We start from the raw sequence: 17,045 nt of genomic DNA, 5'->3' as shown, positions 1-17,045 counted from the left end.
TGTTAAAAACAGCTTACATATTTTAAAGTATTTCTAATTAAAGAAACAAATTTTAAACGTTTTTGGTATTTAAAATTTGATAACCAACAACTATAAGCTGCAAAACTAGTTTCAGTTACGGAAACTTTTATCGTTCAACTTTTTTATTCTATTAAAGGAGAATAGCGTTCAAAAACTAAAAATAGAATTTGAAAAATTAAAGAGAAACACTTGTGTTGAATACGTTTATTGTTTGATGGTCACAAGGTGGACTGACAAGCTGAAAGAAACTAAGTTAAATTACGATTGCTATGGGGTAAGTGGATGCAGACAAAGATATAACAAGGAAAACAAGTAATCTATCCGATATCGTTAGTTCGTTGGTAGTGATGATATTGCTCGTTTGGGATTCGTATTCGTTGGGTCCATATCCATGTTCAGGATTCAGGATCCAGCTTCCAGGATCTAGACCACGTTGGTGTGCTCGTCGCGATGGAAGATCTTGACGTCGAAGAACTTGAAGTTGTGGACATCGAAGTAGTAGTCGTGCTTCACCGGTCGGTTGAAGGGGAATCCGAAGGGCAGGGCGTCCACGTAGCGGGATCCGTGTCCCACGCCGCAGCTGACCACCGGATCGTAGCCGGTGAACTGGGCAACCTCGGGCTGGTGGTACGGGTAGACCATGTAGAAGAACTGGAACACCTGGCCGCCCTTCTTGCCGCGTGGCAGCATCATCCTGTTGGGCACACCGCAGTGGGCCTCCGACTGGTCCAGCTTGAACTTGTAGTCGCTGTTGGTGGCGTCCATCAGCTTCTGGTAGAGCTCCAGGTAGGTGGTGCGATCGTTCACCCAGAAGGAGAAGTCACCGCTGGTGCGCTTGATGTGGTTAACGCCCGCCTCCAGATGCACCTTGAAGTGCTCCAGCTCGAAGAAGTTCTGGTAGTTGTACTCCAGCGGGATCACGTGTCCGTGCTCATCGTACTTGGGCCCAATGAAGACCTTCACCACGGCATCCTGCGCCTTGTCGGACGTCACGTCCAGGGTGAACTCGAAGGGCTTGTGGTTGAGGCGCTGCTGGCGAGCCTTGATCACATAGCTGGATCCCTTGTAGTGGGAGTTCCTGCCGAAGCTGTACAGCGGATCGGTGGCACCCTCCACGGCGGGCTCCACATTCACGGCGTTGCTGATGTCCGAGTCGAAGTGCTCGAAGTAGGTGGTGAGGCTCTCGGGCATGTGGACGGCATCGATGTGGACACCCTCGAAGGCGTAGTCCTTCTGGTGGTACTCCGGATAGGTCTCCATCAGATGCCAGTAGTGGCTCACAATGGTCTTGTACACCTCGTAGAAGATGGGGTCGCGCATGGAGGTGTCGTAGTGCATGAACAGGCCGGGGAAGCTCTCGTCTCCATGGCCATAGTGGTGGCCCTCGTTCACGATGAAGCGGTACAGCTTGTCCAGACTGCCGTAGAACTTCTTGTCCACGCTGTCCGCATTGCCCTGGATGATGTTGCCCAGCACATTGATGGTCTCCACATCGAACTTCTGGTTCTTGTGGATCCAGTCCATCACACGCTGCGTGTACATCTCCACGTGCTCGATGTGCTCGTAGTTGTGCTCGTGGTAGAAGCTGTGGTGGTTCTCCCGGTGCCACTGGGGCACGCCGTAGTAGGTGCGCAGGTTGCTGGCGTAGCCGGATTCGGTCGGAACGTACATGTTGAAGGCGGGCACCTCGCCGAGATCGTGGGACAGACGCTCCAGGTACCAACGGGCCAGCAGTTGCCAGTGGACGTACAGGTAGAGCTCACCGCGACGATCCTTGTTCAGGACATGCTCCTCGCCGCCCTTGGTCCAGAAGGGATAGTCCAGGTTGAAGTAGTAGTAGAAGGCATTGAAGCCCACATCCTCCAGGTAGTAGGCCAGATCGTGATCGTAGTTGAGGGCGCCATGGACATTGGAGTAGTTGGTGCGGATCACCACGTTGTAGATGTTGTCCATCTGCTTGACGTGGTGGAAGCCGTGCATCTTGTAGTGCTCGGCCCATTCCAGAGCCTGGCTGTCGAAGAAGCTCCACGGGTGGATCTCGTAGTGGGCGGGCAGGACCACTCCCTGCATATCGTCACGGAACAGACTGGCAATGGTCAGGGCGTAGACGAAGAGCTGCTTGTTCACGTGCTGGCGGGCCCAGAATACGGCGTGCTGGAAGGTCTCCCAGTTCTTGGCGAAGTAGAAGAGACGCACCAGACCGACCACATACTCCTCGTGCTTCTCGTACATCACCGACCACACCATGTCATCGGTGAAGGGCTGATGCTGCCACAGCTCGAAGAAGTGCTCCAACATCTCTGGGTGCACATAGTCGGCCACATGCTCCCACGGCTTGTACTCCACGTAGCTGGCGGAGAATGGGGTTGTGAACACATCGTCCTGGTAGATGTGCTGCAGGATCTGGAACACGAAGTTCTGCTTCATCAGAAAGTCCTTGTCCGCCACCTTGGAGTCCAGGTGCTTGGCCTGGCCCAGAGCAGCCAGCAATGCCACCGCCGCAACTGCAATCACCGTGAACGACTTCATCTTCTCGAGTCGAATTCGAATCGTACCGCTGCATTGATCGGTAGCCAGTATTTATACCCCCGGATCGGCGATACGCAGATTGCAATCCGGCCAATGACCGGTCGCATCCGTAGCCTTGATCCGCCGCCACCAGACCTGATCGACCCGTGGTGCTCAGAATCTGAATCTCAGCGCCCATGCTGCATCCATCCATAATTGCAGGTGATAAGCCCTCCGATTAGGCGGACATTCGCAGTTCAATCCGGCATTATCTAAACGCAAGAGTACGCCACTGGGAACTGGCTATTAGCTGCAGCAGCTGGAGGATCCACATACGCCTCCAGCTGCGCTCCATAGGCACCCCCTCCACCTGTCCAAATATCACGAGTTGCAGTCTATAAAAAAATGCCAAAAATAGAACAATTGCACTATTTTGGGATACATATTGGTTACTAAACAAGTGACTCCTATTTGCATTAAAAGTTTATAGTCATTAAAAACCTGAATTGGCTCACTTATTTTCTCGCTGTGTAATGACTTTTAGTTTTGGAAGCTTAAAACGATGATGGTGCTTGTTTCCACATATCAACAGGTGACGGGCCCCTCTGATTAACACACTTGAGTAGTGATTAGGATTACATGGCCATAGATCACCTGTCAGTTGAGGTGTTACTAGGCAGATCCTTGATAACTGGCAGTCGGCTTTGTTCGCCGGATCGCTTCTTTATCAAGCCATGCTAAAAATATCCCAAATTGCAAAACACGGAGCATCATGTTGCTGCGACACAACAAATCTCGGACTCGACAAAGAACAATGGACCATCGAATGACCCTGCGGGTCAATGCAGAACATATCAATTCAACAGACCCATTTCATTCTTCAGATGTAACTCCATATATGCAATACTGCTATTATATTCTGGAAAAGAATCTATTCATTTGCACAGAAAAGCATAATTACCTCCTCTGTAAGCATATATCCATACAATATAAATAAGTAGAAAAGACAGAAAATACAAATTTATTTTACGAAAAGTACCCATTTCGCAGGTAAATACTGTCCAAGTTATTTGATGGCTGGATGCGAGGAAGTCTTCGAGCGGCCTCCCGATTCTCGTCGGGAGTTACGTTGAGGAGCTCCGCCGGATGTTCCGCCTGTTGACTTTGGAACGAGACTCTCGGTTCCGGGGATTTGTAGAACTCCGTTGTCCTTCGGCGAGGATACATCTCGCAGGTGTTCAGGATCTACATTCGAAAGATCTATGTACATCGAAATCGGTTCGAAGGGCTGAGACAAAAATGGAATACTTACGGGCCTATCCATGGTTAAAAAACTTTTGTAATAGAATTAACAATTTTAATAAATTTAGAAATTTTAAAGTGATTTTGTACGGTTACTCGAAAAATCAGAAAAGAAACCTAACCGAAACGGGTGGATATAATTTATAAAAATTCAAAACCAAAAGCAAGGCACACTTCTATTTAAAGTATTGCGTTTGATGATTCAAAAGATGAATGAAGTTAGTTCTAACTCTTGTTCTTAATACTTGGTTATCCAATGTTAGTACATAAATGTTTATATATGCATTGCTTTGCTATGCAGCTTTTATATAATCTTTGAATATATATTTCTGTATTATTTAGACTTTAGAATATATAAGACTCGTCGATTCAAGGTGACTACATGCTGCGTCATTCGGAGACTTCAAAATATGATTCATCCGATTAGAATCGACTATGCAGCTTCAGAATAAACAACATCTTATCAGTACAGGTTTTTATTAAATAAAATATGGTTCAGGTGTTTAGTTGCTAGTCAAAATAATATACTTTCTTCTATAAATGCACAGTTCCATTGGTTTTTAGCAACTTACATTAAAGTACCCATGAGATACAAAACATTCTGTTCACTTGCTTCATTTCCTTGAATATTCATTCCTCTTATCTTAACTTTGTAGAAATCAGTTTAGATACTTTTTTTAGCTACTCTAAAAATATTTTCTACCTAATGAACTTCTCACGCAACGCTTGTCGTAATTGGGGATTACGGCTCCCAAGGGAAAACCTCCACAGGTTGGGGTCACCCAAAGGATAGTTGCCTGGTTAGTCTGCTCCGGCAACATGAAGTCTTTGGTTGGGTTTCTGCTCCAATTGTATCTTCCTGGGATTTACTCGCTGGCAGAAATTGCCTGTCGCATAGCCGTGGAGCAGAATGTCCAGGTGACCTATCTGTACCGCTGTGCCAGCTGCCCGGCATCCTCTGAAGCGGATTACTCTGCCTTGGAACGGGAGCTCTATCGGTGTGTGGCCAGTCGACTGCCCGTAATCACAAGAAACATCGAGGCACATGAGTTGGAACCATTGCGACGAACGGACAGCCTGAGTATCTTCCACATTCCGGCTGCAGAGAAGGGGAATGCCCTGGTTCGCCGCATCCTGGACATGTTGAATCCTCGCCAGAGGCGCAAGCATCTGCACAAGTATCTGTTCATTTGGCCAGCTGCTGGAAGGCATCAGTTACTGCGACTATTCCGTGGCTGTTGGGCCAAGAAACTGCTCTACGGATTGGCCATTACCGGCGGGGCAAATGGCACCTTCGACTTTGATCCCTTCGCATGGGGTGGTCTCCAAGTGGTTCAGCGGTTGGATGGGGATGTGCCGTACCCGAGAAAGATGAAGAACCTAAGGGGTTACCCGTTGCGCTTCTCCATGTTCACGGATCCCTTGATGGCGGTGCCCAGGCATCCCGTGGAGACTGCTGGCTACATGTCAGTGGATGGAGTGGCTGCCCGAGTGGTGGGCGAGATGTTGAATGCCAGCGTAACGTATGTCCTCCCGGCTGACAACGAATCCTACGGTCGCTGCCTGCCAAATGGAAACTTCACCGGAGTGGTCACAGACATAATGGGTGGCCACACCCACTTTGCACCCAACTCCCGCTTCGTGCTCGACTGCATTTGGCCAGCTGTGGAGGTGCTGTATCCCTATACCCGTCGCAACCTGTACTTGGTGGTGCCCGCCTCCGAAATCCAGCCGGAGTACCTTATCTTCGTGCGTGTCTTTCGCCGCACCGTGTGGTACCTACTGTTGGTCACCCTGTTGGTGGTAGTGCTGGTCTTCTGGTTGATGCAGCGTCTTCAGCGGAGGATTCCCCGTCGCGGTGTCACCCAGTTTCAGGCAACATGGTATGAGATTCTCGAGATGCTCGGCAAGACACATGTGGGTGAACCGGTGTCCAGGCTGTCCTCATTCAGCTCGATGAGGACGTTCCTCATGGGCTGGATCCTCTTCAGTTACGTCCTGTCCACCATCTACTTTGCCAAACTGGAGTCCGGCTTTGTGCGACCCAGCTACGAGGAGCAGGTGGACCGAGTGGACGATTTGGCGCATTTGGATGTGCACATTTACGCGGTCACCACAATCTATGAGGCAGTGAAGCACAGCCTGACGGAACACCAGTACAATCTGCTGGAAAACCGGAGTCGTCAGTTGCCCCTGGGAATAACCACATTGTATTACCAACCGTTGGTTCGGCGCAGGGATCGACGAGCGGCCTTTATAATGCGCGATTTCCACGCCCGTGACTTCCTGGCCATCACATACGACTCGCAGGCGGACCGACCGGCCTACCACATCGCCCGGGAGTATCTGCGCTCCATGATATGCACCTACATCCTGCCCATGGGATCACCCTTCCTGCACCGCTTTGAGTCCCTGTACAGTGGCTTCCTCGAGCACGGCTTCTTCGAGCACTGGCGTCAAATGGATCTGATCACCCGGGTTGGCGCGTCCCCGAATGCCGAGGAGTTCCTCGAGGATCTGGGCGACCAAACGGACACGGATTCCGGCTTCAATGAGGTTGCAGCTCGTAACAAGAAGGTGGTTCTCACCTTGGACATCCTGCAAGGCGCCTTCTATCTCTGGGCCATGGGGATTGGCATTAGCTGCATCGGATTTGCTTTGGAGCAGGCTCATTGGTTTTGGAGGAGACAGATACTGTCCAGAAATAACTTTTGAATCAATTAAAAATAACATAAAATTTATATTTTTATATATGTATGTCACTTTAACAAATGTTGACTAATAAATGTTTGTTTTAATTTAAGATTATGTAACTACAAGAAATCCAAGTAAAAACATCAATACATTTCATGATTTATGTCCTGAATTGCTTTTATTTGATTTTAATCAACTCTACATTTTTGTATAAATTTTAAGGTTTTTTTTTTTAATTTAAATGTAACGACTTCTTGACCATCGCTGTTATGGCTTTACATTCCGCGCCCAACAGCACGCTAGAGACCCCTGTAACAGAGCATCGATAGCACCCATCGATAGTCCGAGTGCCAGCAACCCTGCCTCCGGCTGTCATGTTTCACTTCCGGAGCTTGCGAACAAAATAGAATCGCTAAGGCAAAGAAAACCCTGCGAGTGGCGAGTGTTTTAAGATCACACTCACAAACAACATCCAAAGTGGTTAGTGGCAGTTGAGAGAGTGCCCCAAGACCCCGAAAACCAGCCGGGCAGACACGAACAACACCAGCAGCAGCACCAACAACAACATCATCAGCAGCAGCATCAGGCTCGCTAGCATTTCCCGCTTTTCGTTCTCGTCGCTGAATAACAAATCACAAAACCACGACAAACGATGGCCGATGCCGCCGAGAGTAAGCCACTGGCCGCCGAACAGCAGCTGCAGCAGCAGCCGCCGCAGCAGGAGCAGCAGAATCCGCCGAATCCGCAGGAGCAGGATCACGAGCAGGAGCCGCTGGACGAGCTGCAGGGACAGCAGGGCCAGCCTGCTCCGCCCACCAAGGAAGTCATCGGTAAGGCTGAAACTCGCATGTTATACCAAAATCCCAACCAATTTCATTCATGTGCCGCGAACACATGGCGGCTGCTACCAAAATAGCAATGAAAAAAGGAGGAAAAAAAAGAACAAGAAACATGCCTCCCTGCGCTCGCCTCTCTGTGTGTGTGTGTGTGTTTTGGGTCTTAAAATATACGCGCGTCGGCCATTTTGTGCGGCTAAACGCAACGCACGTATATATGTATGTGCACGAATGCTCGCGCCGCCGGCTAACCAAATTGAAAATTCAGCCTTTTGCCGGTCGTCTGTCTATCCACCCACCCAACCACCACCAACCTCCGCTCCCCCCTTTCAAAAATCCCCCCCATAGATGTAGACACACACACACACGCAGAGCGGGCCAGGGCAACCCAATTTGTTAATGCGCGCGCAGCGGGAGTGCGAGCGAGAGGGCAGACAGCCGGTGCGGGTGTGTGTGTTCATTGTTTTGGTACATCTATTTGCACACACACACACGCGCCTGCAAGCACATTTGGCTTTAAAGCGATTCCAAAACACGAGACTACAATGCAACCAATAAGATACGAAAGATCTGGCGATTTCTACCATCTATTACCGAATAATTTGGGATACCACAACATTTTTACTCATTTAAGTGTATTATGTGCACATGCTTATAATTTAATCGCAGCTTTGGTAACCATAGCTCAAAATAATTGTTGTTACCCAATAATTTCTGGTCATAAAACCTATTTAGTATTTTCGCACGCTCCAATGAGTTAACAAACTGCGTATTAGGTTAGTTCCAGATGTATTGCGTTCTGCCCCTCCTCTACAATGAAAACATCGAAGGTACTATCTCAAAACTACCCCTTCTGTATACAATTTTTATTGTAAAGGTTTTCTATTGCGACATTTTGGCCAATTTCAATCTAATTAACTGGTGTATACTAGGTTAACTCTTATAGTATTTTATACTATTCATACAGATGAATTTTCAACTGATCCTAAACAAGTATTACTCCATATAAACTACATAAATGATCATAGTATTGCGAATGACCATAACTAATTTATTAAATATTGGCCAGTACACCAAGATTATTCATAATTTGTACCCTTGCCATTTGCAGCCACCAAAGTCACCGGCACCGTCAAGTGGTTCAACGTGAAGAGCGGCTACGGCTTCATCAACCGCAACGACACCAGAGAGGACGTCTTCGTGCACCAGAGCGCCATTGCGCGGAACAACCCCAAGAAGGCGGTCCGCTCGGTGGGCGATGGTGAGGTCGTTGAGTTCGACGTGGTCATTGGCGAGAAGGGAAATGAGGCGGCCAACGTGACCGGTCCCTCCGGTGAGCCGGTGCGGGGCAGTCAGTTTGCGGCAGACAAGCGCCGTAACTTCCGTCCCTGGATGAAGAAGAATCGCCGTAAGGATGGCGAAGTGGAAGGCGAAGACGTTGAATCGCCGGCCCAGCAGCAGCAACAGCAGCAGGCGGCTCCGTCCGTTGATGGACAGCCACAGCAGGTGCAATCTGGACCGCGTCAGCCACGACAGAACTTCCGCCGAGGACCACCCGGTGGACCGCCCGGAGGACCTCGAGGTGGCCCCCGAGTCCCACCAGGCGGAGCTCCCGGTGGCCCCCGGCGCTACAACAACTACTATCCGCGTCAGCCGCGACGCGGTCTGGGCGGCGGTGACGGCAGTGCCGAGCCCGGCGTCCACGATCAGAATCCGGAGGGTGTGCAGCGAGGCGAGGGTCAGGGACCGCGTCGCGGTGGCGGCCCACCAGGCGGACCCCAGAGGCGCTTCTTCCGACGCACCTTCAACAATGGTCCACCGCCACCACGCCGCGATGGCGGAGAATACAGTGAGTATAAGCCAGATCTAATAGATTTCTTTATGTCTACTTAGTACTCTAGCAGCCCACTTTGTGTAATTAGATAATTGGTAGATATTTATATTAATATTGCCTCTTTGCTTGCAGTTCAAGGCCAGGGACCGCCACGCCCTCAACAGCCACGTCCACGTCGCCAGAGGAAACCAAATGGCCCTGGCGGTGGTTCAGAGCAGCAGCCACAGCAGGTAATGAACTAATCACCACCACGACAGAAACAACTGAAACATCTTCGCCAAAGCAAAACTACGATAACAACATCTAACTAGTAAACATCAGCAACAGTCAGCGGCATACCATAACAACAAGGTCTACAATAATAACATGGTGGAGGCCTTTTGAAAACTGAAAAACTAACTAAAGTGCATTACAGATGCATTCATACATTAACCACTAACAAGCAGAACAGCCACTCGCACCGACACAAAAATCAGAGAAACAGCGATAAAGAGGAGAAACCCTAACATTTAACACTTAACTTAGAGGCTTTGGGTCTAACATTCTTATATTATTAGTTACCTTACCTGTGACTAATTGGCTAACAAACACACATTTAATTTAAACCCGAAACCCGCATTTTACTTTCAACCATTGTAAAATTTTATGTTATACTTATGTTTATGATTTCTACCCCGCGCTATGTTCCCACACAAATCCCTAGAACGGCGCTCAAGAGCTGCAAAATACAACCACAGAGAGCACTGCATAGAAAGGATCGTCGAACCTTCAAAAAACCGTCAACATCATCAGCAGTAGCAGCAGCATAAAACTACCATCGCAGAAGCAGCAGCCTATCGTCAACATCAGCGATCACTGCAAAAAGATCAGCAAGTTTGCTAAATGAGCTGCCGCGTTTTTTCGGTTTGTTTGCTTTTTGTTTTGTTTCGTAGGGCAGCAGAATGAATTGTACAACTCATACAACCAACTAACATCGCAAAAATTTCTATCAAATTCAAATTCAAAAAAAAAAATCAAATTTCCATCAAGCCTGGCCGACAAAAAATTGCATAATTGTGGAATTTTATTGTAATAACCACCATAACAAAGAAACATTTCAATTACACTGCAATTTAGATAGCGCCGGTATACAAATTACCTTAATGATTATTACAATTTTTATTTATTCTTGAAAGCATTGTTACCGTTGTGCGTTAAGCAAACCCATAACTCTAAGTTTCTCGTTTTAAAGATCATTAAAAACCTATACAACCACACGATGTGTCCCATTTATCCATCATCTCAAATCGAGAACCATAGCCATCAGGCGGAAAGAAGGCCCACTTAATGTATCAGAAATGAAAGCAAAGCAGAGCAAACAAACATAAGCGAAAGAAATCATGTAATTCACAGCAAACAAACAAAAAAACTGTAAAAGAAGCAAAAATATACAACAAACGCAAGATGGCAACAAAAGAAAAGTAAAAAAAAAACTTTAAAAACGTATTGGAAAAAATAAAAAAATTGAAAAACACTTTTTGGCATTGTTTATTATAGTTAGTATAATTCTATACTAAGGGGTAATTTTAAAATGTTTATTTAATTTGAAGCGTTAAATGCTCTCGAATATGATATATTATGTATTGTATAGATTTTATTACAATTTTGATGCATTTATGTATTTTAAAAAAGGCTTGAGATAGTTATAAGCATATTTTACCCTTTTTTTGTAAACACAATACGTTAAATGAGCAAATCATTTAGTATGCAATATAAACTATTTCTTAGGCTAATGTATACGGTATTGGCATGGTGAGGTGCTACAGGTTTGTGTTCAAGGATGTGACTGTGGAAATGTTCAGTCGCTCCAGACGACCCAGTACTAGTAGCTCATCGATGGAGCGCTTGGCGTAGAACTTTTGGTCCTCGTTCAGCCGCAAGAAGGCGTGAGCCCAGGCTTTGGCATAGGATTCCGCTTCGGAAATGGCACTGGCATCGAAGTGGACGCCACCTTCCGAAGACTTGGGCTCGATTGCCTCATGGCCAACGTCCGACGCAGTATGCTGGACGTCAGTTAGGTCCAGCTCGATGGGCATCTGGTCTTCCGTCTCCGCAGTCTCGGCCTCAGCCTCTTCTTCCAGCTCCACTGGCTCAACCGACAAGTTCTCCTCGGAAAAAAGCTTAAGTAGTGGTCTGGAATATGAGGACTCCAGTTTACGTTCGGATTCCAGCTGCAGGATATTATAGATGATATAGTTACTGCTTAACACTAACATAGCATGGCAAGCTACAGCACTTACAGTGTGCTCCTCTTCCAAGGAAGCCTCTATGTCATCCTCTAAGTCGCTATACTGCGTCAGCGGATCCATGGTGACCTCATAGAACTGCTCACACTGGGTGGCGTAGGATGGCTGTCGCTTGATCTTCGGTTTCTGGACGCGCGGCGATTGTTGGCTAGCGTGGGTCGCGGGAGCATGGTTGTACGAGTGACTCCCTTCGATGAGATGGGCGTTCTGCTTGATATACCGCACGTGGCACTTGTGGATGCGCAGGTTGGAGGTGGTGCCCCCGGTGCTCTGCATCACTCGCTTGCAGCCCATGCAAAAGTATCGCCATTTCAGCTTGGTACCGTCCGGACGAGCGATTTCCCGGTAGACGTTCCACACGGAGCTGCGCTTGTTCTTCTTTACTAGCCGATACTCCCCGGAGTTGATCTTCATCAGGATGTCCAGCTGGGCCTCCGTACACTTCTCTTCCTCCGGGGTGTGTATGAAAAACATATTTCGCCTCGCAATCCTGATGGTCATTGCAAAAACCTAAACAGACGCAGCTCAGAACTAGGTGGCATCATTCGCATGTTGTATCGATTTTCGATAGCACTCGAAATCGATAATTCAAAAAGTACAGCTTATCAAAATGAAAAAAAAAAAATTTTTTACAAAAACATGTAAAAAAAAATAGGATTAGTTTAAGCAAGTATTTTAAAATTAATTCAATTTACAGTTATTTCTCTATTTTGACATACAAAGTGTAAAAAGAATATATGAGTTTTTATATAAATTGTTGTAAATGTACAAAATTTTATTTCTGTTATACAATTGTATTTATAGGATTTTATTTTATTAAATATTTAAATTGTAAGAAAACGCAATAAATCACAAATCTTTTTTTTCTTAATCATATGTGCTTTATTCTCGTAGCCTTGAATTTATAAATTGAGTGACTGCCGAAATGAGAACTATTTAAACTTTTTGTTACTTAAATTCTTAAAAAAAATTCGTCGAATGTGATGCTTTTCAACATTACGTCGAAAATTGAAAACTAAACACTTAAAAGCCCTTTTTCAATGCAAAATCATAATGATTTCTACATATTTTATGAAGGTAAGAAGTTTATTGGGCAATCACTCAACTTGCGAACAGGTATTTATGAATGTGATCCTTTTTTGGGATTACTTAGAAGATCCATAAAGTCTTTATGAAACGACGACATCTCTCGCACAAAAAATTTCATCAGTTTGCATTTTTTCTTTTCAATGACCAGCTTTTCCTCCTCTATTTCCATCATTCTAGCTGCTCTTTGGCGTTTAGCTCTTCTCATTTCCTCGGTTTTGGAGTTCTGTTGATCGAGCTCGTCTTCATAGTTCTCTTGTGAATGCACAGTTGATGACTCCTCTATTTCCTTAATAATGTTATCCTTCAGAATTCGCAGTTCATCCACGTCTTCTTGCGATTCTTCCGCAGATTCGTTTGTATCGAAGTCATCCCTTTCCCTGGGATGTACTTGACGCGGCTTTAAGTAATTTGTATCCACCAATTGTTCGTCAAGTTGACTGCCAAATGAATTCTGTTCGCTGGTCCTGCTAGGTACATTTCCAGAGTTTTCCAAGGGCATACTCTCAATTATGTTGCGATCAGAATTAAATATCATCTTTAGGGTCTCGTAGTATTCCCACTCGGATTTGTTTCCAGTCGTTTTTTCCATATGCGATTCTCGTCTAGAATAACATAAATTTTAGATAAGGAAATGTAAAATAAGGAAACAATTTTATCAATATGTATATACGTTTCATACCGATACTGTTGACCCATGTCATCAATCTTGTTCTTGATTTCCGTGAACGTGAATCCCAGCGCCTTCATCTCGCCGGTCATTTTCCAGATAACCTTGACCCGCTTACGTGTGTCCCGCAAATCGACGCAGTGTTGTGCCCAGAGCTCCAGGAGCAGTTCGACTGCGTGGAAGGACCACTCCGACGGCTGGAAGGAGTTCCAGCTCAGGCGGCGCTCCAAAGACTCCTGCAAGTGAGACAAGGCAATTTGTGTTATGTTCGAGGACTGAGTTAGCCACTGCGTGGTCTTGCGTACGTCTATGATAGGTGAATGGATTTCCGTCACTGCCTCCTCGCACGAGTCCTCGGAGCGCAAGTAGTCCAAATGGCACTTGTGGGTGCGCAGATTGGACGTGTTGAAGGATCGCATGACGCGCTTGCAGCCCGTGCAGAAGTAGAGTCCATTGATTATGGCACCATCACTGCGCACGATTTCCCGGTAGACCTTCCACACGGAGCCGCGCTGCTTGCGCCGGAGCAGCCGGTACTCGCCGCGGAGTACCTTCGACGAGATAATCTGGTTGGATTCGAATTTCGACACGTCCTGCATCGTGCGGGCCTCAATCATTTCGTCCTTATGCTCGAAAAGTATAAACAAAATGTATCTAGGGATGGACAGGGTATCAATATCGATTTTTCTATCGAATTTTCTAGAAGTTGTCAGCATCGGTGTTGCATGCTTATCGATAGTTTTACGATATCGTATTTTGTTTAATTTGAAGTTTAAAGATTAATTTAAAAACAATTCAGAAATTGAGGGTTTTAATTAAATGCATGATATTCCTCTTAATGTAATAAAAAGCCAAGTTCAATCAAATTGTACTTAAAATAATATAAAAACACCTATAAACGGTATTATTTCATTGCATTTTTATTTACTTAAATAAATTTGTATTATTTTGTAAGGACACAACAATGCCAATTCATTCTTTTTACAAAATGTATATTTAGATTACTTTATAGGTGACGCAATATTACATATAATAATAACTTTTTCAGTTATATATTTCGCTGGATAAGTGCAATCCTATTTTCTATGTATAACACTTAATATTGACTTTACTGCTTTTTATGCTTAAGTAAATAAACGATATCTTTGTGAAATGCGTTTAGCTCCAGCAGAGCATCCTTCATCACCTGGAGCTTCTCGCGCTCAATAGCCAGTTTCTCCTCCTCTATTTGAAGGAGCATATCCGAATGGCTGCTCGATGCCTTCCTTTTTGTCTGATATTTTGAAATCGGCGATGGGGATAGATCCTCTAGGTGCTCCTCCACCTCCTCATCTTCGAGGGCTTCTGGAATATTGGGAGAGGGAGATCGCGTTCTTTTCATGGCTTTGTTTGCAACAACTTCATTATCATTATCAGATTCATTGTCATGGTCCGCGGCCATAGATTCGTCTTTTATTGAAGGCGATTCTTCAGGCTCATACTCCCCATCGCTGAACAGAGCTTGAGCTGTGAAATAAGCGTATTTTAAAGATATAACTTAATAAACTGCGTTTATTGCTGTATGTTACCTGGATTTTCGGCGATAATGTCCTCAAAGACATCGACGGCTTTTGTGCCAATCAGAAGTGCTTGGAGCTTATGGAAGTGTTCCCACTTGGATGGAACTCCAGTTTCTCGAACTCTCTCAGCTTCTATCCTGTAAATTACAATTACTTTAACATTTGGCATGCAAAATATAAGATATAAGTAAAACATACCGATACTTTCGCGACAAATTGTCCATTTTGGTTTTAAGCTCCGTGTGACTGGGTCCAAACTGGCTCATCTGCTTAGCCATTTGCCGGTAGATGAGGACATTCTTGGACTCGCCACGGAAATCCTTCAAGTGCTGTGCCCACAGTTGCAACAACATTTTCTCCGCATCCTTCTTCCAAACGTGCCGCTCCGTTTTTGTGTAGTAGTCCTCAAATTTATCCTTTTTGGGCAATGGGGAGTTGCCATTGGCTCGGTTCGCTGGCTCAACGCCAACTTTTTGTGCGACGTTCGTCTTTGTGGTTCGCTGTGCTCCCGCTTGGGGTTTGTCGTCGAGTAGCAGGGCGTGGAGTGAGCTCCTCATGCGTGGTCCTGGCTTTCGACGCTCTGCTGTTATTATTTCCTGGAACAATCAATTGGTTTAAAAATGTTAAATTGGGAATAAGGATATTTGCCATTGGCCCAGATAGAACTTCTATCGTACGGGAAATTCATTTTAATAGAACTCATACATAAATGATTTCAAATTTGATACTCTTATACTCCTAAGATATATGAAATATTCGGACATCCTAACAAATCTCATTTAGGAGTGCAAAACCTCACTATTCTGATGTAGGATGTAAAGGTAAACAAGTCAATCAGTGCCGCAATGGGATGGGTAAACAAGGTGTCTAGTGTATCTGTGGCTGTACTCCGGAAAACGAATCAACTATCCCAAACAACGAGGCAATCAACCAGATAAGCATTAGGTAGCCATGTGGGGCGTGGAACTCACTTCCTCCGGCTGCGAGTCCTCCGCCAGGAAGACGGTCTCGTAGAATTTCTCGTATTCCGATTTTGGCGGGAACGACTGAGAGGCAGTGGCTTTCTTTTCGGCAGCATTCCTGCTTTGTATGCGACTGTTTAGGGCGATTCGCTTGCTCCTCGGGCCGAGGAGTGTGTTCCGCGCATTTAGTGGCGCCTCCTTGGCGCCACCGGCATCTGAACTCGTTCGCGACGGCATTATGTTGTGCTCCGCGTTGTCCAGCACTTGCTAAATGCAATTGTTTTGATTTTATTATGCTAATCGTGCGAAAAATGTCTTTTGTAATTCCTCACGTTTGTTGTCGTCACTAGAGGTGTACTAAGAATCGATAGCTGTGCAGTACTATCGATGGTTGCTGCGGGGGCATTTCTCAACACTGGCTATCGTCTTGGGTTATCGATAAGTTGCCATTAATACGCAGCCCTGGCTGGCGTGGCGCGCGATTTAAAAATTTCTATTTGGTAAGACTTTAGATTAACTTGATTTGGCTTTTTAAGTTAAGTAGTTAAGAGTTCTTGCTTCAGTTATGTTTCCACAACAAGACTTAATGTAGTAACACATGTCTCTTTCAAACTAATTTTTTTGCGTAAATTATTTGACTGCCTATATAAATGAAATATTATTAAAATTAAAGTACATTTCATGTACGTTTGTATTTATATTGGTTAGGCACAGTCCGTAATACAATAAAGACAATTTAATTTAAATGAATTGATGTAGGGACAATTACCGCAGATGTTTGCCCATGTGCATTTCGCACGCACTTTTAGCTAATCAAGCTGGGTCAGTTGGCATTTGCCGCAGCAAATGTATCTGCATCTGCGACTGTGAACAGCATCTGCATTTGCATCGGCATCTGTATCTGTATCTGGATCTGGAAAAAGCACAAGGCACAACGGACGACGGCAATCAGCGACAATTGCCCAAAGATTGCGACTAATGGTTATAGTTGGCCCGACGCACGTCGTCGCATCAGACAGAAGGTGCCTGTGGGAGACTTTCAACCGGTTTCGACTGATTCGCCTGTCTTCCGACTTTTGCACTTTTCACATGAAGAAAAATTGAACGAATCCGACCAACAATTGGGTTACTATATTTCAATGTGCTACATTTGCTAAAACAAACCAATTCATCTGGGAAAGATTTCAGACATTGTTCCACTGATTAATACATTTTGATTAAGCTTGATCGAGTACAATAAATCTTAAAATCCACCTTGTTTAATTTTTAACCCCTAAATGCCAAGCAC

The 17,045-nt window shown here is 45.5% G+C and overlaps 7 protein-coding genes across 9 annotated transcripts; 2 read left to right on the top strand and 5 right to left on the bottom strand.

The window, feature by feature from the left end:
* Window positions 1-210: 210 nt before the first annotated feature.
* LOC6533845 (larval serum protein 2) lies at window positions 211-2,586 on the bottom strand. The gene has a single exon (XM_002094509.4). It carries the CDS (start codon window positions 2,548-2,550, stop codon window positions 445-447), a length of 2,106 nt encoding a protein of 701 aa, XP_002094545.2. The 5' UTR covers window positions 2,551-2,586; the 3' UTR covers window positions 211-444.
* A 941-nt stretch (window positions 2,587-3,527) lies between these two features.
* LOC6533843 lies at window positions 3,528-3,984 on the bottom strand. Of its 2 annotated transcripts, none has more exons than XM_039374826.2 (2): window positions 3,842-3,984; window positions 3,528-3,789 (listed from the first exon to the last, which is right to left on the bottom strand). In XM_039374826.2, exon 2 carries the CDS (start codon window positions 3,754-3,756, stop codon window positions 3,556-3,558), a length of 201 nt encoding a protein of 66 aa, XP_039230760.1. In that variant the 5' UTR covers window positions 3,757-3,789; window positions 3,842-3,984; the 3' UTR covers window positions 3,528-3,555. The 2 variants fall into 2 exon arrangements, with proteins under 2 accessions (XP_039230760.1, XP_002094543.1); XM_002094507.4 differs by having other exon boundaries at window positions 3,528-3,774; window positions 3,842-3,983.
* A 323-nt stretch (window positions 3,985-4,307) lies between these two features.
* LOC6533842 lies at window positions 4,308-6,136 on the top strand. The gene is made up of 2 exons (XM_039374228.1): window positions 4,308-5,994; window positions 6,053-6,136. Exons 1-2 carry the CDS (start codon window positions 4,651-4,653, stop codon window positions 6,089-6,091), a joined length of 1,383 nt encoding a protein of 460 aa, XP_039230162.1. The 5' UTR covers window positions 4,308-4,650; the 3' UTR covers window positions 6,092-6,136.
* Window positions 6,137-6,888: 752 nt separating this feature from the next.
* Window positions 6,889-10,449, top strand: LOC6533841 (Y-box-binding protein 1). 2 transcript variants are annotated; one of them, XR_005561022.2, is made up of 4 exons: window positions 6,889-7,355; window positions 8,473-9,210; window positions 9,328-9,546; window positions 9,611-10,449. XR_005561022.2 is itself a non-coding variant. In XM_002094505.4 (4 exons), the coding sequence occupies exons 1-4, from the start codon at window positions 7,178-7,180 to the stop codon at window positions 9,944-9,946; spliced, it is 1,062 nt and encodes a 353-aa protein (XP_002094541.1). In that variant the 5' UTR covers window positions 6,890-7,177; the 3' UTR covers window positions 9,947-10,449. The 2 variants fall into 2 exon arrangements, 1 of the variants encoding a protein (XP_002094541.1); XM_002094505.4 differs by having other exon boundaries at window positions 6,890-7,355; window positions 9,328-9,425; window positions 9,899-10,449.
* A 255-nt stretch (window positions 10,450-10,704) lies between these two features.
* On the bottom strand, window positions 10,705-12,015 carry LOC6533840. Its single transcript, XM_002094504.4, has 2 exons — window positions 11,475-12,015; window positions 10,705-11,405 (listed from the first exon to the last, which is right to left on the bottom strand). The coding sequence occupies exons 1-2, from the start codon at window positions 11,979-11,981 to the stop codon at window positions 10,995-10,997; spliced, it is 918 nt and encodes a 305-aa protein (XP_002094540.1). The 5' UTR covers window positions 11,982-12,015; the 3' UTR covers window positions 10,705-10,994.
* A 323-nt stretch (window positions 12,016-12,338) lies between these two features.
* LOC6533839 lies at window positions 12,339-13,893 on the bottom strand. Its single transcript, XM_002094503.3, has 3 exons — window positions 13,542-13,893; window positions 13,249-13,472; window positions 12,339-13,171 (listed from the first exon to the last, which is right to left on the bottom strand). The coding sequence occupies exons 1-3, from the start codon at window positions 13,851-13,853 to the stop codon at window positions 12,601-12,603; spliced, it is 1,107 nt and encodes a 368-aa protein (XP_002094539.1). The 5' UTR covers window positions 13,854-13,893; the 3' UTR covers window positions 12,339-12,600.
* A 318-nt stretch (window positions 13,894-14,211) lies between these two features.
* On the bottom strand, window positions 14,212-16,114 carry LOC6533838 (trihelix transcription factor ASIL1). Its single transcript, XM_015194798.2, has 5 exons — window positions 16,090-16,114; window positions 15,767-16,024; window positions 14,994-15,391; window positions 14,805-14,932; window positions 14,212-14,742 (listed from the first exon to the last, which is right to left on the bottom strand). Exons 2-5 carry the CDS (start codon window positions 15,992-15,994, stop codon window positions 14,345-14,347), a joined length of 1,152 nt encoding a protein of 383 aa, XP_015050284.1. The 5' UTR covers window positions 15,995-16,024; window positions 16,090-16,114; the 3' UTR covers window positions 14,212-14,344.
* Window positions 16,115-17,045: the final 931 nt, after the last annotated feature.

This window comes from Drosophila yakuba, chromosome 3L, assembly GCF_016746365.2.
Source record: "Drosophila yakuba strain Tai18E2 chromosome 3L, Prin_Dyak_Tai18E2_2.1, whole genome shotgun sequence".
Taxonomy (NCBI): domain Eukaryota; kingdom Metazoa; phylum Arthropoda; class Insecta; order Diptera; family Drosophilidae; genus Drosophila; species Drosophila yakuba.
The sequence above is the reverse complement of the archived record's forward strand: the minus strand, read 5'-3'. Positions and strand labels throughout refer to the sequence as shown.